General features: G+C 32.9%; 1 protein-coding gene across 3 annotated transcripts in view; it reads right to left on the bottom strand.

The window, feature by feature from the left end:
* PYROXD1 (pyridine nucleotide-disulphide oxidoreductase domain 1) overlaps nt 1–19,718 on the bottom strand; it is a 30,848-nt gene extending 11,130 nt beyond the window's left edge. For 2 of the 3 annotated variants that reach the window (XM_003771159.4, XM_012550669.3), the window contains exons 1-7: nt 19,479–19,718; nt 15,081–15,161; nt 13,727–13,846; nt 10,425–10,553; nt 5,180–5,253; nt 2,608–2,768; nt 1,854–1,954 (exon numbers count right to left, since the gene is read on the bottom strand). In XM_003771159.4, the coding sequence (XP_003771207.1) occupies nt 1,854–1,954; nt 2,608–2,768; nt 5,180–5,253; nt 10,425–10,553; nt 13,727–13,846; nt 15,081–15,161; nt 19,479–19,559 (747 nt within the window). In that variant the 5' untranslated portion in view covers nt 19,560–19,718. Of the gene's footprint in view, nt 1–1,853; nt 1,955–2,607; nt 2,769–5,179; nt 5,254–10,424; nt 10,554–13,726; nt 13,847–15,080; nt 15,162–19,010; nt 19,400–19,478 lie in introns of those variants that run through there. The other variant, XM_031938428.1, reaches the window with a different exon arrangement.
* Nucleotides 19,719–21,944: the final 2,226 nt, after the last annotated feature.

The raw sequence follows: 21,944 nt of genomic DNA, 5'->3' as shown, positions 1-21,944 counted from the left end.
TCAATTTTTTAGTGTCATAGGCAGATTTCTAAGATTTAAGTTTCAAAGAAGCTGCTGAACTCTGTTGGTGCAGGAAATTTCCATATGCCAGTGAAATCATAGACTTATTAGTTCCTTATTTCAAATCAAGGTGATATCTGAAACATTAGAAGCAAATGAAATCACAATAATGAAAGGAATAAAACAAAGAAGGCAAATGCCAAATGCTTAAAAGATGACTACACTAACAAGTCAGGAGATAAAATGATTCATTAAAAGTGACTTGAGAAGGAGTAATCAAATTCATAAAGGAAATCAGGAGAGAGCAGGATCAGAGAAGTTTCCAGGAAGAAAAGAGTGTTCAACAGAATTAGATGTTTCAGGAAAGGTCAAGATTGATGAGAATTGAAAAAAGACCACTGGATTTAGAAGATAAGGGATCATTAGTAACACTAAGAAATTTTAGTTAATAAATGATACCTGCTTACATAAAATTGAGGAGTAAGTGGGTAGGTGGCTGAGAAAGTGAACACAGAAAAATAACCCCCTTTTTTTTTTTGGAGGAGGAAGTGTTCAGCAGTTAATAGTTAATATTGGATGAATAATTACTTAGTCTGTCTCTGCAGCAAATGTTCAATGAGATTACATTTAAATGAAGAAAATAAAAAGAGCTTTACTTGGTAGCCTGAGCCCTTCAACAATTTACTGTATAATCTTAGGCAACTCACTTAAAATTCATAGGGATGGACCCTCCCCATTTTTACAATGAGGGTTAGTTAGAGGATATAATTTTTAACTCTAAAATGGACACTTAAAATGTCCTATAAGAAATTAAAAGAAATAGACATTGGAAATAATTTGTACTTATTTATAGCATTTTTAAGGAATTGTAAATCTCTAAAATGATGACACTGGTCAAAATGGATTCTCTCTGCCTCATGGTCACTCTCCTAGCCAGATCCTGGTGCCTATATTTACATATATCTGGCCTTTCCTTATTTGCCTGCTCCATTCCATCCCTCTAGCAGTACTCCACTCCCATGCCCACCATCCACCCGATCTTAGAGTCCAACTCAAATATAAGCTCCTCTGTGTAGCCTTTTCCTTATCAGGTAATAATGATCTTTTTCTCAGACTTTACATAACACATTACAAAATTACAAAACAATATGATACCATGAAAAATAGCATATTATAGCTCTCTGTGTTTGTATTTTGTCTCCTTACTACACTAAGAACTTTCTAAGGCCAGGAACCATTATGAAGCAAAATTTTATATTTATCTTGACTCTCAGCAGATACTTAATAAATGTGGTTATTTCTTTGGAGGTGGATCAGTTGGGGTTAGGGTTAAGTTTAAAAAAATTCAATTCAGGAGCAACTAGCTGGTGTAATGGATAGAGCATTAGCCCTGAAGTCAGGAGGACCTGAGTTCAAATCTGGCCTCAGACACTTAACACTTCTGGTCTGTGTGACCTTGGACAAGTCACTTAACCCCAGTTGCCTCAACAAAACAAAACAAAAATAAAAATTAAATTATGTAATTGATTAAAATTTTTAATCATCTTTAAATTCATGAAAGAATAGTAAGGACACTGATCATATTTTACTTAACCTCTATAAATAAAACTCCTGGTAAACGTTTAAAAATAATACACTAGGGAATTTAATTGGATATAGGAATTACATAATAAAGACTTGAACAGGTTACCAATGGATTACTTTCAAGATTTAAATATGCAGCTACCTATGAGAGGAGGGATAAATCAACTGTCTTTTGTACTACTTTTCAAACTATTTCATGTTTTTGTCAATTCAGGGAGATATACAAAATTTGTATTTATAGAAACTAATTAGGACATAGAGACATATACCTCTTTTGTTCCTTTAAGATTTAAACCTTCATGCCAATCAGGTCCCAAGGCACTGCCTAGATTAGCAGCATTATTTATGTCACTTGCTTCTTTTTCACTTTCTGAAAACAGAATTTAGGGTCAAAAAGCAAAAACCATATTCATGTCAATGAACCCCTGGATGTGTTCTGAAGCTCACATGACCGTATCAATTTTCTTAGCTACAAATTTATAAACTAATCTCAAGTGAGCAAAAACCACTGTGACTTTATTTTCTTCTCTAATCAACTCTTTATCAAACTTCCCATGGTACTTGTTCTAAACTTTATCTTCTCCTAAATTTTCTGCACTATTTCATCATATCATTCCAATCTTGCTTCTCTCAAGAAGGGCCCCAGAGCCTATTTTAGGCAGAAAAGAAGTCATCCAAACATAAGCTAATTCTGCTCTCTTTAATGCCTCCAAACTCCTTCAACATTAACTTCTCTCACTCTTTCCTCTTTTGTTTCATTCTCAAATGTAGAGAATTTTTCCTCCAAGGGCAACCTCCTGGCATTTGTGCTCCTGATCCCATCTCCTTTGGAAACAAAAATAGTTTGTGCCTTTAAATGATAGTTATACCTTCTCTAATGTCCCCAAAATACTGGGGTAGAAAATATCCCTTGTTTGTCATTGACACTTTCAGACCTTCTACACATTACTAATGTTTTCTGCCTTAAAGTAATTACCTTGTTCTAGATAGAAAGAAAAGGAAGATATGTTTTAAAAAATGTACCTTCTATTGTATATCTGGTTCTTTTACATGTAATTTTAGCTTCAGATTTTTTAGAAGTGAGCTTTGTGGTCAGGAATTCTGCAGCTCCAGCATCAAAGAAAGCATTCCCAATTGCTTTGTCTTTAATAGCCCAAATCACTTCACAGCCTTCAATTTCATACCTGAAGAAGATATTAAATTTCATTAGTAGAGTTAAAAATGATTTGCAAAAGAGAATATTTAAATCTATAAACAGCAACTGACTACTGAGCAAAAAAAAATTCCAACTCAAGTTGGGAAAACTGTCTAATAAGCAAAAGATATTCAGAATAAAAGATTTTTATTGAAGATTTATAAAAGGTATTTATCCAATAGACCAAAAGAATCCATAACTAATTTATGATGAATACTGGCAAAACCTCATTATAGTGAAAATTGATGCACAAAAAGTTCTGTGTAACAAATTTATTTCCCAAAGGCATTATGGTATAAAACAAAACAAATCACTGAATTTAGAATTAGAAAACCTGGGTTTGAATCCTTTCTGTTGTTTACTGTCTATGTGATTTTGGGTAATTGCTTTATCTTTCTTGGTCACAATTTCCTTATATGCAAAATTAGGGGATTGAATTATATCTCTCAATTTCATTTTCTCTCTACATCCATTAATCTCTATTTCTGTGTAGGGCCCACGGTGATGTTTTGTGTTATTATGTAAAATAAGGTTACAATAGGATAAAATAAATGATTATTCTAGTAATTTACACTAAAGTCTATTATGACACCTCACTAGGAAGGAAAGCAAGCCTGGATTCTTAAAGGTTATGCAGAAGTCTTACACCAAGCCCTAAAGGCTGAAAATACAGATTATACTGCAATTTCAGGATCATTATCTAATGAAATTCAGAAAATTTCATCATCCAGTTGGCCAGAGGGTGATGAAATATTCAGCTACAGTAACTATAAAGATTACCTACAATGATGCAGAGATGTTGAGAGTACATTAAGAACTTACACGAATGAAATATACATCTTTCAAATGGCGAAGCATGGAAGCAGTAATTTGGTAATAACCACTCCTCTAGTACACATTTAATCATTCTGTATCTATAAAGATCTCAACTGATGTCCCTTTGCAAGGGATATTGTGGTAATATTATATCCAAATATATCCCTAAATCCTCCTCTACCAATTAGATATCAAATCACATGGCCATTTTTGGAAAGAGAGTAGAAATAGTAGAGGTCCCCTGGGAGAAATGTTAGGCTCAAACCTGGGTATGAACCTTAATGAATATCATCTACTGTAGCACACAAAGAGCAGCATCCTAAAGATGCTTGCAACACTCCATCAAGTTGTAAGAATTACCAAGGTTCCACAGATGCCTAAGTAGCTTCAGCTCCTAGGGAATTTACTTTCTTGACAAGCCAAAGTAGGAGATAAACTCACAACTAAAATTCTTCCCCTAGAATAACGCAATTTCTTCCTTTAAAATTTTTTTTCATTCTAGTCATGGATTTAATATTTTTGTTGTTTTCCCCCAATTACATGTAAAAACAATTTTTGGGTTCCCCCCCCCCTTTTTCAAATTTTGAGTCCCAAATTTTCTCTCCTTTTCTTCCTCCCCTACCCTCATCCCTCACCGAGAAGGCAAGCAATTTGACATAAGTTAAAATATGTAGTCATGCAAAAACACCTTTCTATGTAAGTTGTTTCTCTGTAATGTGGTTCTTCTCTTTAACTTTAAATTGGAAAACTTCTTAGCATTCTTGGATCTTCCCAAAGGGGCAGTAGCATTAGTCTCAGCCCGTCTCCCTTCATGTCTTGGGTAATCATGACCAGTTCAGGAACTTATGCTGGTTAATGCCAGAAAGACTTATTTTTGAGATTTTATAGTACAAATTCTGAACATCTAAGAAGTACCCTTCCATTTATAACACTCTTCCTATGGAACAAACTATAATGCGCTGTTTTTATAAAACCAGTTAATGAAATAACATGAAGTAACATTCATCATAACTAATTTTATGCGGGGAGACATTTCTTTATTGTTTGTTCTGATACTAACCAGGTCCTTTGTTTCAAACAAAATTCCCAAATATCTCACCAAAAGCAAAGTCACCATAGAAAAAAAATCCAGAAGCTTGGAAAAAAATTTATTATTTGTAGTTAATTTCATTAGTTCTTAATACACAAAAGAGGATCTTTCACAAAAGAGGAATCTAACAGGAAAAAAAAAAGAACAAAAAATAAATAAAAATAATTCATGCTTATTATTGTGATCTTCACAAAAGAGGAATCTAACAGGAAAAAAAAAAAAGAACAAAAAATAAATAAAAATAATTCATGCTTATTAAACTTGTAGGGCCTTAGTATTGTAGATAAGACACTTCAGAAAGACCTGTATGAAAACATTAATATTACTGATCTTATTTTTTATTTTTTTATAATGGAAAGAGAAAATCAAGTACTGTTTTTAAAAATTTATTAAAAATACTTCAAATATTTTAACTCTAACAGCTTTTTTATCCTGTGGTTTACCAAAAATTACTTAAAATCTCAGAACTATTTATTAAGTTGAATAATACTCACACTAACTCAAGTGCAATGCCGCCATTCCCAACGATTGTTATTCTTTTAGCTTTCATGAGTTGTTTTTGGAATTCCTGTATCAAAGAGAGAACAAATCAGAAATCTTATGGCAGTACTGGGTAATATTTGAAGGAATAGAATGCTATATAATAATTTTATAGCCAATTAAAAAAATTTAAATGTATTCATCTCCTTTAGCTCTCTTTCTTCAAGCTATATCTCACAGGATTGTTGTAAAGTTCAAAGAAGATAATTTATGAAAAGCACTTTGTAAACCTTAAAGCACTACATGTTAGGTCCTTTGATCGCTTTATCAGATTATTATACCTTTTTAGTACACTATATTTACTGTATGGTTTCTTCTTCCTTATAGCACTCCTAACTAATCCACATTTTCTACTTTTTAAGTAAGGTTTTTGTGGACAATCAAATACTGTGGGGACACTATCCAAATACTGATTAAATGAAGCTTTAATCAGTTCAGTTTTTCCAACAAAGGCAGGGGGCTCACTACATTAGTGCTGGACTTACCTCACTAATATGAGACTGACTTCTCATTTTTGCATACCACTCAGCACTGTCTTATTATCATAGTGAGTCCATTAATAGTTAAGTATTTTTAGGAATGACGGACTTATCAAATGCTAATCTAATGGGAGAGATCATGATGATTTAGAATGAACTAGTGGTTCTAACTTTTTTTGACAAACTGGCCTCAACAGGAAAGACAGAGTACTTCCCTTGCTTCAGAATTAGAACTGAAACACTTCCAATATGCATGTTCCTTCTAAAAGGAATAAAAAAAGAATTAACTGTTTAAGTGACCTAAAACATAAACAATGGTTATAAAAATTTTAGAAAGTCCATTAAAATAATGTATCTAAAATTGTTATGACACTAAGACTGAAAAAATGAAAATGAATTTAGTTTGTGCTTTATTCAGTACTTGGGGCAATTTTTAGTTAGTGTGATAGATGATTACAGGGCTCAAAATGATGTCTCATTTAGGTTAGACTATTTTAACTGTGCCATTTCAACTCTGCCTAAAGAAATAGTATGACTCTTGAGATATTTTAAGAATTTTGAAAGGTCAACAGAAACACATTAAATAAATCATATGATTCATTTAATGGAACTGCTGATGTTAGAAGATGATCATATTTTATTAATTTATTTTCTGGGGAGAAAATTTAATAAAATACAGTTTTAATCCATACTGAAATGGTCTTGAAGAACTGAATTTCTGTATTGTATACTAAAATGAATTCAAAATATCTTAAGAAATGCTTACTTCATGTCTATCATTCCTGATAAAAAAAAGCATAAAACAAAAAAAAGGGTAAAAAACCACATGCAAATGCATTTCAAAGGAAAAAAAAGTCAAAATTTAGTCTACAGAAGAATCTCAGGGCAAGCAATGTTAAAGAAGTATATTAAAGATTAAATACATTTAATAAAGGTAGTGCCCTGTGTAGTATCTTTAAAATGTCAGGAGAAACTGAGAAAAGCCTCTAGCAAGCTCCATAATTTGTAGTAAATTTATAGAAGGACCAAGACAAGACTCACATAGGATGGGTAGGCAATAATAAATAGGATTTGTATCAAAGAAGAGAATATTCAAATTGATATTTTAAAAAATATTCATCAATAAAGGTAGGTTTTAGTAAAGTCATTCTTATTTGTGTCCTTTTCAAATTCCTTCATAGTGAGCTACTTAACATGTCAGTGATTTTCCTTTAGATTTCCTGAAATGGTGTGTGGTACAATACATCACATAGATTTTTACTATCTATTATCTCTCATTTTTTATTCATGTAGCTTTTCCCAAATGTCTTTTATACTACTGCCTATTTATTGTCACAGGATTTTGACTTTGTAGTGATTAACATGTCAAGGTTGGAAGCACTCAGGACAATGCCATTCTCAAACAGGAACATTAAGAACACTTCTCTATATCTTGGGAATGCTTTTTTAATTGGCAATCTGTATTATATGTTCTTGACAGTAGTAAATAAACATCTTGGTTGAACATATGTCAGAATCAGAGATTTGGAGTTAGAAGAGGAACTGAAGGTCAGTTAGTGTAACTGCCTCATATCACAAATCTGGATCCTTGAGAGGTTGTGTCTTATGCCCCATTTGATTTCAATAATCAGAAAATTGAAAAATTATATTGTTGTATATCATATAATCTTTTATAATCTTTGCATATGCCTAAAATACACTGGATATTGGATACTAAGATACTGGAAGAGCTTAGAAATTGCTTTTTTCAGGCATCAAACAAATTTTTACAGTAATAAATGATATGCAAGAGTTGCTTCTATCCTCTGCTTTGATTTTTCAGTCAACTGTTTGACTACATTTATTAAGTGTGAAAATATGATTGTTCCCTCCTTATATTTTAGATGATAAATATTTTATAGTTTACAGGCTAAGAGTTATTGTTATTTTTTCAACTGCCTTTTTTTTTCATAAGTAGTAATGCTTGCAATTTTTTTTCAGTTGTTCAATATCTAATCTTTTTCATTAACTTGAGAATCTCTTTAACAGTGTGAAAAGTGTAGCCCTTCTAATGTAGAAAATCTCTGTGATTACTTGATCTGGTCTAGCTGTTTCTTTTGTCTTTTTTTTTTTTTCCTTTTTATTTATTTTATTTTATTTTTAAATTATAACTTTTTATTGACAGAACAGCATGCCTGGGTAATTTTTTACAACATTATCCCTTGCACTCACTTCTGCTCCGACTTTTCCTCTCCCTCCCCTCCACCCTTTTCCTTAGATGGCAAGCAGTCATGTTAAATATGTCACAGTATATCCTAGATACAATATATGTATGCAGAACTGAACAGTTCTCTTGTTGCACAGGAAGAATTGGATTCAGAAGGTAAAAATAATCTGGGAAGAAAAGCAAAAATGCAAACAGTTTACATTCATTTCCCAGTGTTCTTTCTTTGGGTGTAGCTGCTTCTGTCCATCATTGATCAATTGAAACTGAATTAGAGCTTCTCTTTTTGTCGAAGAAATCCACTTCCATCAGAATACATCCTATATAGTATCATTGTTGAGGTATATAATGATCTCCTGGTTCTGCTCATTTCACTCAGCATCAGTTCATGTAAGTCCATCCAAGCCTCTCTGTATTCATCCTGCTGGTCATTTCTTACAGAACAATAATATTCCATAACATTCATATACTACAATTTACCCAACCATTCTCCCATTGATAGGCATCCATTCATTTTCCAGTTTCCAGCCATTACAAAGAGGGTTGTCACAAACATTTTGGTACATACAGGTCCCTTTCCCTTCTTTAGTATCTCTTTGGGATATAAGTCCAGTAGTAGCACTGCTAGATCAAAGGGTATGCACAGTTTCATAACTTTTTGGGCATAGTTCCAGATTGCTCTCCAGAATGGTTGGATTCATTCACAACTCCACCAACAATGCATCAGTGAACCAGTTTTCCTGCATCCCCTCCAATATTCATCATTATTTTTTCCTGTCATCTTAGCCATTCTGACAGGTGTGTAGTGGTATCTCAGAGTTGTCTTAATTTGCAGTTCTCTGATAAACAATGATTTGGAACACTCTTTCATATGAGTGGAAATAGTTTCAATTTCATCATCTGAAAATTGTCTGTTTGTATCCTTTGACCATTTATCAATTGGAGAATGGCTTGATTTCTTATAAATTAGTCAATTCTCTATATATTTTGGAAATGAGGCCTTTATCAGAACCTTTAACTGTGAAAATGTTTTCCCAGTTTGTTGCTTCCCTTCTAATCTTGTTTGCATTAGTTAGGTCCCAAGAGACGCTAGCTTTTTGGGGTTATAGCCTTCACTCCCTGTAGTTTTTAGCTTCTCTGCTTGTCTACTGGCTTGCTGTCAGGACAAAAGTATTCAATACTGTGGTAAAGCTCTTCCTGCAGAGATTGCTGAGATCACACCTCACCCCACTACGGTCTGCTCAGCTATGAGCTGCCTGCTGTGCTCTTGCAATGGCTGCCTGCCCTCAGCCTATGCCTGATCTAAAACCATCCCTGTCCTCGAGCAAAAACAGACCTTTTCTGGCGAATTTCAAGGATGTCTTCTCTTGGTAATTATTTGTGGGGTTTTTTTCAGTCAAGCATTAATTTTGAGGCTTGTCATGAAATAAATTCTGAGAGAAAATGCAGAGCTTAAGTAGCTGTGTGCCTCCTCTCCACCATCTTGGCTGGAAGTCCTTTTTTTCCTTTTTTAGTGCCATTTCTAATTATTTGGATTCAGCACACTGAGCACAACAATATTAAGAGTTCAAACATGGTCTCTCCATTGTTACAACACCATATTAAGAGTAAAGAGTTTGTGGTAGAATACTGACTTTTTTTCTAATTTTCATATTTGCTATATCCTTAATAGCTTCATATTGAAATTTTTTGAGATGCTTACTTGATTCTTAAGACAAACTTTCTTTTTAAATCATTTTTACCTTGCTCTTCCTCTATTTTATGGTACAATTCTATTCATAATCTTCCACCAACTACCTATAAAAGCTAGTAAAAATGACTTTATATCCTAAGTGCCATGTTTTTGCACTTGACAAGCATATTAAATATTTGCTGATTGAATTGACTTATAAACAATACTTGGTTTCCTCATTGTGGTGATTGTTTTACATTATTTAAACTTACAAAACAAATGGGAATAGTTGATTTTGTCATTTGTTCCTTTATTTATTTCCTATAGCTTGTGTTAATAGGTCAAATTGAAGCTGTATGAAATGCATGCCATGCTTTCTTGTTTTTATAGATTTTTTAAAATTCATTTTTGATCTTTCTTTTAGCAAGGATGGTCTGCATGTCTGGATAATTTATTTAAATATAATTCCCACTTAAAAGCAAATCATTTTCTATTCAATTGACTTCACTTTTTTGCAACATCCTTTGGTATTCTCTATATTCAGAACCCCCAGATTTTCTTCTAGCAGAAAGTATTAAGATATTCCTGAAACTTTTCTGCTGTATACTATGGGTCTCTTTTTTTGCACTGATGTATTTAATAAGTATTTGTTGATTAGTATTTGATGCTTTAAAAAAATGTTTCTGATTAAATGGTCTCTAAACTATTTTATGGGAAAGTTTACATGAATTTTATTAATAATGAATGAAATATTCACTACAGAATCATTCTGAAAATGTTTCCTATTCCTGTCTATAATATTCACCCAAATTGTTCTGTGACATTCTACAATTTATAAATATTACCTGAGCGCTGTCTGTATCACGGATTCCTAATACATATGGATTTCCTTCAGATATTAACTTTGGTTTCGCTCCAGCACACAGACAGAGTTTTTCATATTTATATTGATTGCCATCTTCTGTTAAAATACACTGTGAAATTATAAATTAATAAAGGAAAAATATTATTTCAAGATAAAACAATTTGGTGGTAGGAGTAGGGAGATTTGGATTCAGATAGTGCCAAAAAAGCATAATTTTAAACTATAAATCTCATTTTAGAATTGCCAAAAATTATGAAATTTCCTTCTGATAGGCACTAAATGCTTTTCTATAGCACAAACAGCATATGTAAATGTTTTGGCATTATTCAGAATGTGTTTTCCTTTAGCTTTTCATAATTTAAATTAACTGTTAAATAAAGTAATAATAAAAATGTTTTATGAAAACCATAAGATTTTGGGATAATCTTTCAATGGTTAAACTCTTAATTAGTATTGAACTACTATACTATATATAACAAAAAGGACACATTAAAAACAAACAAACAAAAAAACCCCCTGTAATTTGATTATGTTCTGCTAGAATACCAACAAGAAGTTCCTTAAAGGTGTTGTTTTATTATATTATTTCAAATAACATATAATAATAAAATTTTCAAATATTACATGAGACTCCTAAAAGTGAATCAGGGAGTATTCTATCATTGGTAGCAGTTAACAAAAAATAAAATTTATGGAAGAAATAGAAGTACATAAAAAGAATTATACATTGCCTTAGGAGGCCATAGGAATGGTTATAATAATTTAAGACTTACCAGATAAATCTGAGAAAGAATAACTAAATAAAAAAAACAAAAACAAAAAACAAAACTAAAGTAAAGACTGACCCTGTGATTTTACTACTATAGGAAACTCCTGAATAGGGAAATTCCTTTCACTAACTCAGGTCAGCACCACCTCTGCAACTTGAATATTAACATTAAGAAGCCTAGAGTACTGAGAGGTCACATGAGTTGATCAGGGTCACAAAGTCAGTATGTGTCAAAGTGGGACTGAAATAATAACAAATAAATTTATCACTCAATTTATGACATTATTTCTAAGCCAATAAAAACAGAATTATTTAATAATGTCATGAAGTCAATAATCTTAAATGTAACATAAATGTCAAGTTTTGTTTGGATTTTTTTTAAACAAAAAATATTAAAGTAAGATAATATGGGTATTTTATATGGTGAAAAATAAAAATTTTGAGATCACAAGAGCTTACAAAATGGTGATTCACATTTAAGTGCTCAAAAAATCTTTTCATTAGCTTCTGTTAATATTCCTATTCTGGTAGAATAGGAATTCTGGTAGAATGAATGTCCAAAAAAGTAAAAGACATTTTCTAATTCATTAAAGAATCCTGAGAAAGGATAAGAACATGCAAACATGAATCTGAGTCTTTCAAATGGTAATGTATTCTGAGTCATTTAAATGTTACAATACATAATAATCCCCACAATTTTAAAAATATAGTTTTATTTATAATTCCAATTAAAAAATAGATACTAGATACTGGTCCTGATTAAATGTCTTTTGGAAGTCATATATTTAGATATAAACATTCACTGACAAATATTATTACATAGCATTCTAGTATTGAAATCAATCCACACTACAAAGACAAAACCAATTTTAATGTTACGATTTTTAACGCTAGCTACACCAGCAACCACCAAGTTTTCTATTTTAAGCTAAGATTTATTTTTTTCCCAATAGTATGGTTGTATTTAATGAGATATATTATCTTTTTTTTTTTTTAACCTCATAGCTCAAAAAAATTATGTGCCTCCTCTCCATCCTTTGGTAAACAAAAAGACCTCATAACTTAATGTTAATTTTAAAAATATCTAACCTAAAGGACTAAGTCATACAAACTGTATGAGACTGATGACCTCAAAGGAACTATCATCTCATCTGACTCCTATATTAAGCCTGCAACTCATCCATCAATCGATGCGCATTTAATATGTAATTATTATGGATTAAGATTAAGGTTACAAATAACAAAAGTGGGACATTTCCTGTCATTAAGAAGCTTACAATCTAATATGAGAATACCACATATTCATAAAGAAGTTAAGTATAGTATAGATACAAAAAAATACTCCAGGATTATCAGGAAAGTTTAGCAATTAGCAACTAGAAGAACCAGGATAGGCTAGTTGAAGAAGAAGCACTTGAGCTGAATCTTAAAGGGAACTTTGGGTTCTAAGAAATGGAGATGAGGAGTATTTTGGGTATGGGGAACAGCTTAAGTGATTTGACTGATGCATGGAGAATAGCAAGCAGGCTAGTTGGCTTAGTAGTAAATGAGATAGTAATGTATAATTAGAGTGGAAAGATAGACTGAAGTCAGATTGTGAAGGATTTTAGATGTCAAACAGAGTCTATATTTTAACCTAAAGACAATGGGGAACTACTAAATCTGAATGAGCAGAAAGATGACAAAGTAAAACCTGAATTTTAGGACTACCAATTTGATAACTGGATGGAAAATGAATTGGAGAGAGTAAAGATAATACAGGGAGATCAATGAAGACATTGCTGCAATAGTCTAGAGAAAGATGATGAGGGATAAAAAAATTTGTGATTAAATTAGATAGAACTTAAGGCACAACAGAGGGTTGCAAATATGCAAGGAGAAATAACTTTTTTTTTTTTAAAAGAGTTGGTAAGGAAGGGGAAAGATGTAGGAGCACCCAATATGTTAGATACCTTCTAAGATCTGCTGATACTGTGTGTATATCAATGCCACACATGGGCTGTCTGCCCTTCACTCTCTTTGTGCTAAAGCTGCTTTTTTTTCTGGTCACGTCTTTCTATTGACATCCTTTATGATACTTCTCCAGAATAAATTTTTGCTAATAATGTATCCAAATTAAATATTTACTTTTCTTTCTTTTTTATTTTCAACATTCATTTCTGTAAGATTTCTGTGTTCTAAAATTTTCTCCTTTTCTCCCTTACCTTCCTTCTCTCTAAGACAGCAAGCAATATGACATAGGTTAAATATGTGCAATCCTTTTAAACATATTCTATATTTCTCATTTGTGCAAGAAAAATCAGACCAAAATGGGGAGAGGGACCATGAGAAAGAAAAAAAAAACAAATAACAATTTTAAAAAAGAAGAAAATATTATGCTTTGATCTATATTCAGTCTTAGTATTCTCATTCAGAAAAACAGAAGGGTCAAAAGAACTGAAAACTAGAAATATAATATGTAGAATAAAAAAAAAATTGTCTACATGAAAAACCTTAGGAAAAAATTATCTCACATGTTCTGTTGCCTTGAGCTGCTTTACTCTGGACTCTAAAACCTTAATGTTGGGAAAGTGTTTTTCTAAAACAGAACTTGGTTGTTCTTCAACATCAAATTCTTCCAATGTTTTGGAAACCTGTAAAATAATAATAAAATGAATGCTTGATAACTTATTTTCAATTTAAACATTTATTAAACAACTCTTGTATAAGACAGTGATTAGAAGACTATGATGCATCTGCAACCAGAGAAAACTATGGAAACTGAATGTAAATTAACACATGCTATATTCATTTTTTTCTCTCTTTCATGAATTTTCCTTTTGCTCTGATTTTTCTCTCCCTACATGATTCATAAAGAAATGTGTATTTTAAAAGAAAATGGATGTACAAGTCTAACCAGAAAAAAATAAAATAAGTTAAAAAAAAAGACTGATACAAAAGATGAAAAATTACACAAGTCCCTCTAATCCAAGAAACTAATCTCCAGGGGAAATGACATGTAACTGAAAACAATGCTGATGATGGGGCAAAAAAGAGAGATAGGAAAAAAGTACTCTTGAAAAATATGAGGAGAGAAATGACAGTTGAACCTAAGGTTGCTTCCATACAATGATGGATAAGGATGTTAGTAGTTGTCTCAGATACTAAAATTACATTGTTTCAGATCACCCCCTATTATCTGAATAATCAAGTCTAGCCTTGAATGTGCCCTCTGCCCCTCCACCACAGGGAGGAAAGAGGAATGGTAAAAAGCTAAGGATACAAAGACAAAAATGAAACAGTTCCTTCCCTAAAAAAAAAATAACATTTTACTTAAAGAGATGGGAAGTATATATACAAAGAAAATAAAGATTGTAAACATAGATAAGTTAATTGCTACAACAGCTCTTTTGGAGATGCTTTGGCACCAGGACATTCACATGTGGCTGTTATGCAGTTATATAAAAGCAACACAATATACACCCCTAAATGACCACTGGAAACTATGTATTGATTGTCCATATCTTTCAAGGAAAGATACAGATCAAGATTTATAATACTATGATTGGATTTATAATCAATTTTTTTATTATGCTAAAATGGTCTTAAATGTGTATTATAATGCTGAAAGTATGCATGAAAGGATAAAATACAAATTTTCTTCCTTTAAATGGAAAAACTTAACAGAATTCATAAATTCACTTTTGCATTTATACACTTTTCATTCAAATGTTCTAAGGAATCTTCCTGAAAAACCCAGCCATTATTTGATTGTCATAATCTAAATAGCAAACAGCATAAAAATCAGTACCCTTAAAACTGTCTTAACTGTTAAGTTTTCACATTTTCTTTTGAATAATATTAAGAAAAATGATATCAGGTACTTACTTGCTTAAAATTTGTAATTGCTTTAATAACAGGAGAAGCTGTTATCAAGAGAACTTCTTCAGATGGAAAATGAGTAGCCAACTTGCAATGAAAGAAAAGAAAAAAAGTCACAATTAGTATAAGCATTGATATCTGTAGAATATAAACAATAAAATTTAGGCAATGTAACAGAATGAGTATTTATTAAGTGGCTAGTGTCTACCATGTTCTAGTCACTACTAACACTTTTTTACAAATATTATCTCATTTGATTCTCAAAATAACTTTGTGAAGTAGGTGCTGCTATTATTTCCATTGTACAGATGAGAAAACTGAGGCAGAAGTTAAATGACTTGACCAGGATCACATAGCTAGTAAGTGTCTGTGGTTACATTTAAACTCAGGTCTACCTGACAAAATTCTGACAACATTCTATCCACTGGGGTCACATGGGGTAGATAGATTTTACCTAGTAAATTAAAAATTTATTTCCCTCCCTCATTCAACAATACTTTTAAAGCATAACATGAGAGGAAGGAGGAATTCAATTCAGTTTAACTCAACAAGAAATTCATTAAACATCTTCTGTTTAAGTCTCTCTGCTAAGCACAAAATGAGTCTCTGATCTTAAGGAACTTACATCCTACCCAGGGAGGAGAAACAAAAGAGAAGTAATTTCCAGAGAGAAAGTCCTAATACCTTGGTGGAGTTGGGGAGGCAATAAGAACAAGTACCATGCAGGTAGTGACACTTGAGCTATGCTTTGAAGACAGTTAAGAGATTCTATGAGATGGAGGTAAAGTATATTGCAAGGCCTAGGGATCATTCCTGCAAAAGCAAATTTGGGAGAAGGAATATAGTTTGTGAGGAAGTTATCAAGCCAGTTCAATAGTCAAAAATTGCTTAATAAAACCAGTTGGTTTTTTTTTTTTTCAGTCCTTGACTCTTTTAGCATTATCTAATGCTGATGACCATCTCCTTTCTTTTCCTGATTTCTAAGACATTACACTTTCCTGGTTTTCCCTCCTAACTTTTCCCTTTTTTTCTCCTTCATTGGAATATAATCTCTCTCTGGATCACCTAATGCATGTATATTCCAATATTTTGTTTTTGGTTTACATATATATATATATATATTTTTTTTTCTTGGCAATATCATTCACATGACAGTTTGTAATTTGTCTATTTTATATGGGTATAAAGCAGTACATTAACAAGCACAGTAGTTAGGACAAGGATCTAGTTCAGGTAGTATAGAGAATTCCGAAAAGAGGAGACTTCCCTCTCTCAATTCAAGTTAACACTGAATTTATAACCATGATCTTAGAGAGCTGCCCAGAGCATTTAAACAGAAAGTTTAAATGATTCTTTCCTATTTGTGAGCTCCCTGAGAGCAGGGATTATCTTTTATTTTCTTTATATACCTTGGACTTAGCAAAGTGCCTGGCACATAACAAGCGCTAATAAAACAGTCACATAACCTATATGTATCAAAGGTCGGACAACTATTAAAAACTTGTATATAAATCACTATCTCTTGCAATTATACTCCTTCCTTATACACTATATTCATTCCTAGTTCAGGTCTTAGTCATTTTTGAGCAGAACTCTTATCCAACTTCCTAAATGATCTACTATCTCCAGTCATCCCTCTCTGAATCCTCACATCTGGTAAAATAAATTATTAAGATAAAGGTTTATTTTATGTCCTTACTCAGAACTTTCAGTAGTTACTTATTACCTATAGCATAAAATAGAAACTTTTTAGGCTAGCATTTAAAATCCTTAATAGTCTGGTTCTAACTTACCTTTCCAGCCTGATTTCATATTATTCCCTTTCATGTACTCCATAGTACAGCCAAACTCAATTATTTCTTTTTCCCTGATTTTGTCCTATATTCATTTCTCTATGTTTGGAATGTTCATCTCTAATTGTGGAAATTGCCTTTCCATCACTGAAAGGAAAAGAAAGTGCATATGCTCTATGAATTACAGAACCCCATGCCTGGAATCAGGAAGACTCTTTCTTGAGTTCTGGCCTCAGGTGCTTACTAACTGTGTAGCCCTGAGTAAGGCAAAGGCCCTTTTTACCTTAATCCACTGGAGAAGGAAATGATAAACCCTCCACTATTTCTGCCAAGGAAAACTCTCAAAGGAGACATGGAGAGCTGGACACAATTAAAACAACTGAACAATCACCATGAAGCCTACCTGGGGCACCTCAGCTAAAACAGATTTCTGCCTTTTCACATTTTCTTAGGGCATATAGTCTGGATCTGTATTACAAGGATGATGAGCTGATATATGGTTTCTTTGGTACACAGAACTCCTGAGTGAGAAAATTCCTCTCAATGTTGGCAGCTTTTATACAGCTAAAAATCTCAAAAAGAACTTGTCAAGAACAATTAAGACGTTAAATGATATGCCCCAAAAGTATTGGAGGCAGGGCTTTAAACTGAAGTCTTCCTGGCCTTGAGGTTGGTTCTCTAACCATTAGACCACCCTACCTTTCTTTATCTACATTATACCTTACTTATTTGTGTACGTATGGTCTATGCACTACTAAATCATAAACTACTTTAGGGCAGACTATCATTTTTCATGCATACAGCAGTAGACATTAAATACATGTTTTTGTCAATAGTACAGAAGCAGCTATGGTGCAATACAAAGAAATACATGAATTGTGAGAAGGAAGAAATCATTTCTCTTTGAGGTGATTAGAGGAGTTAAATCTCAAAGAATAAGTTCAATTTCAACAAGTAGAGATAGTGGTATAGCCATTCCAAGAGCAAGATGTAACATAAGAAAAAAAAGGCTCAGAGGCAGGAATGCTTGGTCATATTCAGACAATGTAAAATAACTAATTTGGAATAAATTTGGCTGAAGTGTAGAAAAAAATGAAAGAGCCCTGAAAAACTGACAATATTCCCACAGTATTCTCTCTCTTTTTTTTTTAAATATAGTAACTTTTTATTGACAGAACCCATGCCAGGATAATTTTTTACAACATTATCCCTTGCACTCACTTCTGTTGCGATTTTTCCCCTCTCTCCCTCCACCCCCTCCCCTAGATGGCAAGCAGTCCTATATATGTTGAATATGTCATAGTATATCCTAGATACAATGTACCCACAGTATTCTCTGGAAATACAAATGATTAGTTTAATAAATCTTGCTGTTGACACAATATATAAAATACATCCAAATGACAAAGCATTGGATTTGGAATCATAGAAGGCCTCAGTTTAAATCCCACTTCTGATGCTTACTAGCTGTGTGACCCTGGGCGAGTCATTTACTGATCAGTAAAATAAGAGTAAAACTACTAGCTGTGTGACCCTGGGCGAGCCATTTACTGATCAGTAAAATAAGAGTAAAACTACTAGCTGTGTGACCCTGGGCGAGCCATTTACTGATCAGTAAAATAATAGTAAAACTGCCTGTAATTATCTCTCTCATTGGGTTGACCTGAGGATCAAATAAAACACTTAACCAAACTTAAAGCCCTACAGAAATATCAAGTATTGATCTATGTCACATCTAGTGGCTCAGATGATTTAAGAGCTGGCTATTTATAAAAACAAAACGGGATCCTAGCCATTATCTTCAACATCATCATCGAAGTATAACCAAATGCAAGCCAAACTCCAGCATGTATATATATATATATATATATATATATATATATATATATATACACATATATATTTTATATATGCACAAACTTTCTTCTCTCAGTTTATCTGATTATCTTCAATCTTCCATTAAATTTGTGCTTACATTACAGGTTAAGTACTGTAAAGTTGAACTATCCCATTTCACACATGCGGAAACAATGCTTAACAAGTGACGTGACTTAGTCCTAAGGGAGAAATATTTTTTGACGATATTTATAATTCGGCCAATAGGATAAACCTAAGATTAAAAAGATTTAGCACTTATGCACACCTAAAATTCATTTAATTAAATCAAGTCAAAGCAACTCTGGGGAGACTGTTAAATTTATCCAAGGGATTACAAGAGTATTTTCTTCCCTGAAGACCTCAGGCTCCTCCCTAATGGGAAGAACCACAAGTCGCCTTTCCCCACTTTTCTGTTCCTGGAAAGTTTTCCACAGAACTCGGGAGTCGAAACCCGGCTGGAGGCAGAAGAAAAGCCGGCCCTTCTCTCTACTCCCTCTATACGAGCTCCGCGGCAGGAAATTACTAGCAACTAGACAACTTCCAACAACGAGACACTTGGCTTTCCTGTCTAGTCCAGTCACTAAAAGACGCAAACATGACCGGCCTTCGCATAGGGACGGGGCTTCGGAGCAAGTAAGAGCCGAGAGGAGGGAGCAACGCTCGAAGGAGGGAAGGGTTATAAGGGGCTCGTAGAGGCGGGCCTCCCGGATGTGCCCCTCCCCCGCCCACTCACCTGCTCGGCACAGGTGACGCCGGCAATGCCCCCGCCGACCACGACGAACTTCGCCGCCAGAGAACGGCGAGCGGCTGCCATTCCCACTCTTCCCAGGCTTGCTTCGGTGTTTCTGAGAGAACTTGTGGATAGTTGCCACTCTAGTGGAAGCCTTCCGGCACCGGGAGCATTTCCGGCGCCGAGACGGAAGTAATCCTTCCTACGGAGCCCTAGAGTGCTCAAACCTCCTCGTTTCCATTCGCTTTCTGCGAGGCTGGTGGTTTGGCCTTTGACCTCAGGGAGTGGTCTGTTGTGGCTCCTTAAATAGAGTTTTCAAAGGCTTTTATTTTTGTTTTTGTTTTCTTGATCCCTGTGTTTGCGTTTCAGAGTTTCTACTAAAGTCTAGTATTTCCTCAGGAATTCTTGAAGAAGTATTTTTATTCTATTATTTCCTCCCAGAATAAGATATTATTATTATCTTGTTATTATTATTTTTGTGCTTTTATTTTTATTATGAGGTGCTTTTTTATAAAAAAAAAATTATTATGAATTTAAACACCAAAAAACAAACAAATACCCCCCCCCCCCCTAATTTTTACAATCATAGCAGAACATTAAAAAAAAGGATTATATGGGGGGAAAAAAATTTTTTTTTTTTTTTTTGTTAAAGTATATAGCAAATCTTACATGATACTCTTAAAACCTCAATTTTTATCTTTGCCTCCTCCGTAATTCTCTTCTATTCTATGACTTAAAAAAAAGTTTAAATGGTCATTTTTGGTGGGATCAGTATAGCTACCCCTCCCCTACCCCTAATTAAATGGAAAAAAGGAGAAGGCCTTATTTTAAATAAGCATAGTGAAGCAAAACAAATCCACACAGTGGCCACTTCAAAAACATATATATCTCATATGATTTAGACATTAAAGAGTGACAGACATAAGCAAATTAGGAGAGCAAGGTATAGTTTACCTGTTAGATATATAGAATAGGAAAGAATGTATGACCAAAGAGGAGAGAGAAAACATTATAAAATGCAAAATTGATAATTTTGATTACATTTAAAAGCTTTTGCACAAGATCAATGCCAAGATTAGAAGAGAATCCGAAAAATAGGAAAAATGCTTTTACAGCTAGTATTTCTGATAAAGGCTTCATTTTTTGGCAGTTTGATAGGTATGGCACTAAACAAGTAGACCATATTTAGGTAGAATTGTCATTTATATTATATTAACTCGGCCTACCCATGAGCAATTGATATCTTTCTAGTTATTTAGATCTGACTTTGTGTGAGAAGTGCTTTGTAATTATGTTCATATAGTTCCTGGGTTTGTCTTGATAGGTAGACATTCAAATATTTTATTTTGTCTACTGTTTCAAGTAGGTTTTGGATGATTTTCTAGTATTATCTAAGTATATCATCATTTCATGTACAAAGAGCGATAGATTTATCTCTTCATTGTCTACTCCAATTACTTTACTTTCTTTTTCTTTTCTTATTGCTAAAGCCAACATTTCTAGTATAATATTGAATGATAATAGTGATAATGGGTGTCCTTGCTTTATCTCTGATCTTACCGGGAATGTATCCAGCTTCCCTCCATTGCCAGTAATGTTTGCTTTTGGTTTTAGATAGATACTGCTTATTATTTTAAGGAAAATTGCTTTTATCCCTATGCTTGCTAGTGTTTTTAATAGGAATGGGTAATATATTTTGTCAAAATATTTTTCTGTATCTATTGAGATTATCAGATGATTTCTATTTTATTTTTGGTATGATCAATTATGGTAATAGTTTTGTTGATATTGCATCAGATCTGAATTCATAGTGTAAATGCCATTTGGTGTATTATCCTGTTGATAAATTGCTATAATCTCTTTGCTAATATTTTATTTAAATTTTTGCAGCAATCTCTATTCATTAGGGAGATTGGTCTGTAATTTTCTTTCTCTGTTTTGGCTCTTCCTGGTTTAGGTATCAGTACCATATTTGTGTCATAGAAAGAATTTGGCAGGACTCCTTCTTTACCTATTTTTCCATAATTTACATAGTATTGGAATTAATCGTTCTTTCAGTGTTTGGTAGAATTCACTTATAAATCCATCTGGCTCTAGAGAGTTTTTCTTAGGGTGTTAATTGATGGCTTGTTCAATTTCTGTTTCTAAAAGGGCACCACTTAAGTAATTTATTTCTTCTTCTGGTAATCTGGATAATTTATATTTTTGTAAATATTCATCCATTTCAGTTAGATTGTTAGATTTGCTGCTGTACAGTTGGACAAAATAGCTCATAATTATTGCTTTAATTTCTTTTTTCATTGATAGTAAGTTCATCCTTTTCATTTTTGATGCTGGTAATTTTTTTTCCTCTCCTTTTTCTAATCAAATTAACCAAATGTTTATCTATTTTGTTGATTTTTTCATAAAACCAACTCTTAGTTTTATTAATTCAATAGTTTTCATAGTTTCCATTTTATTAATTTCTGT

The sequence above is a fragment of the Sarcophilus harrisii genome, chromosome 5 (assembly GCF_902635505.1).
Source record: "Sarcophilus harrisii chromosome 5, mSarHar1.11, whole genome shotgun sequence".
In the NCBI taxonomy this organism is placed as follows: domain Eukaryota; kingdom Metazoa; phylum Chordata; class Mammalia; order Dasyuromorphia; family Dasyuridae; genus Sarcophilus; species Sarcophilus harrisii.
The sequence above is the reverse complement of the archived record's forward strand: the minus strand, read 5'-3'. Positions and strand labels throughout refer to the sequence as shown.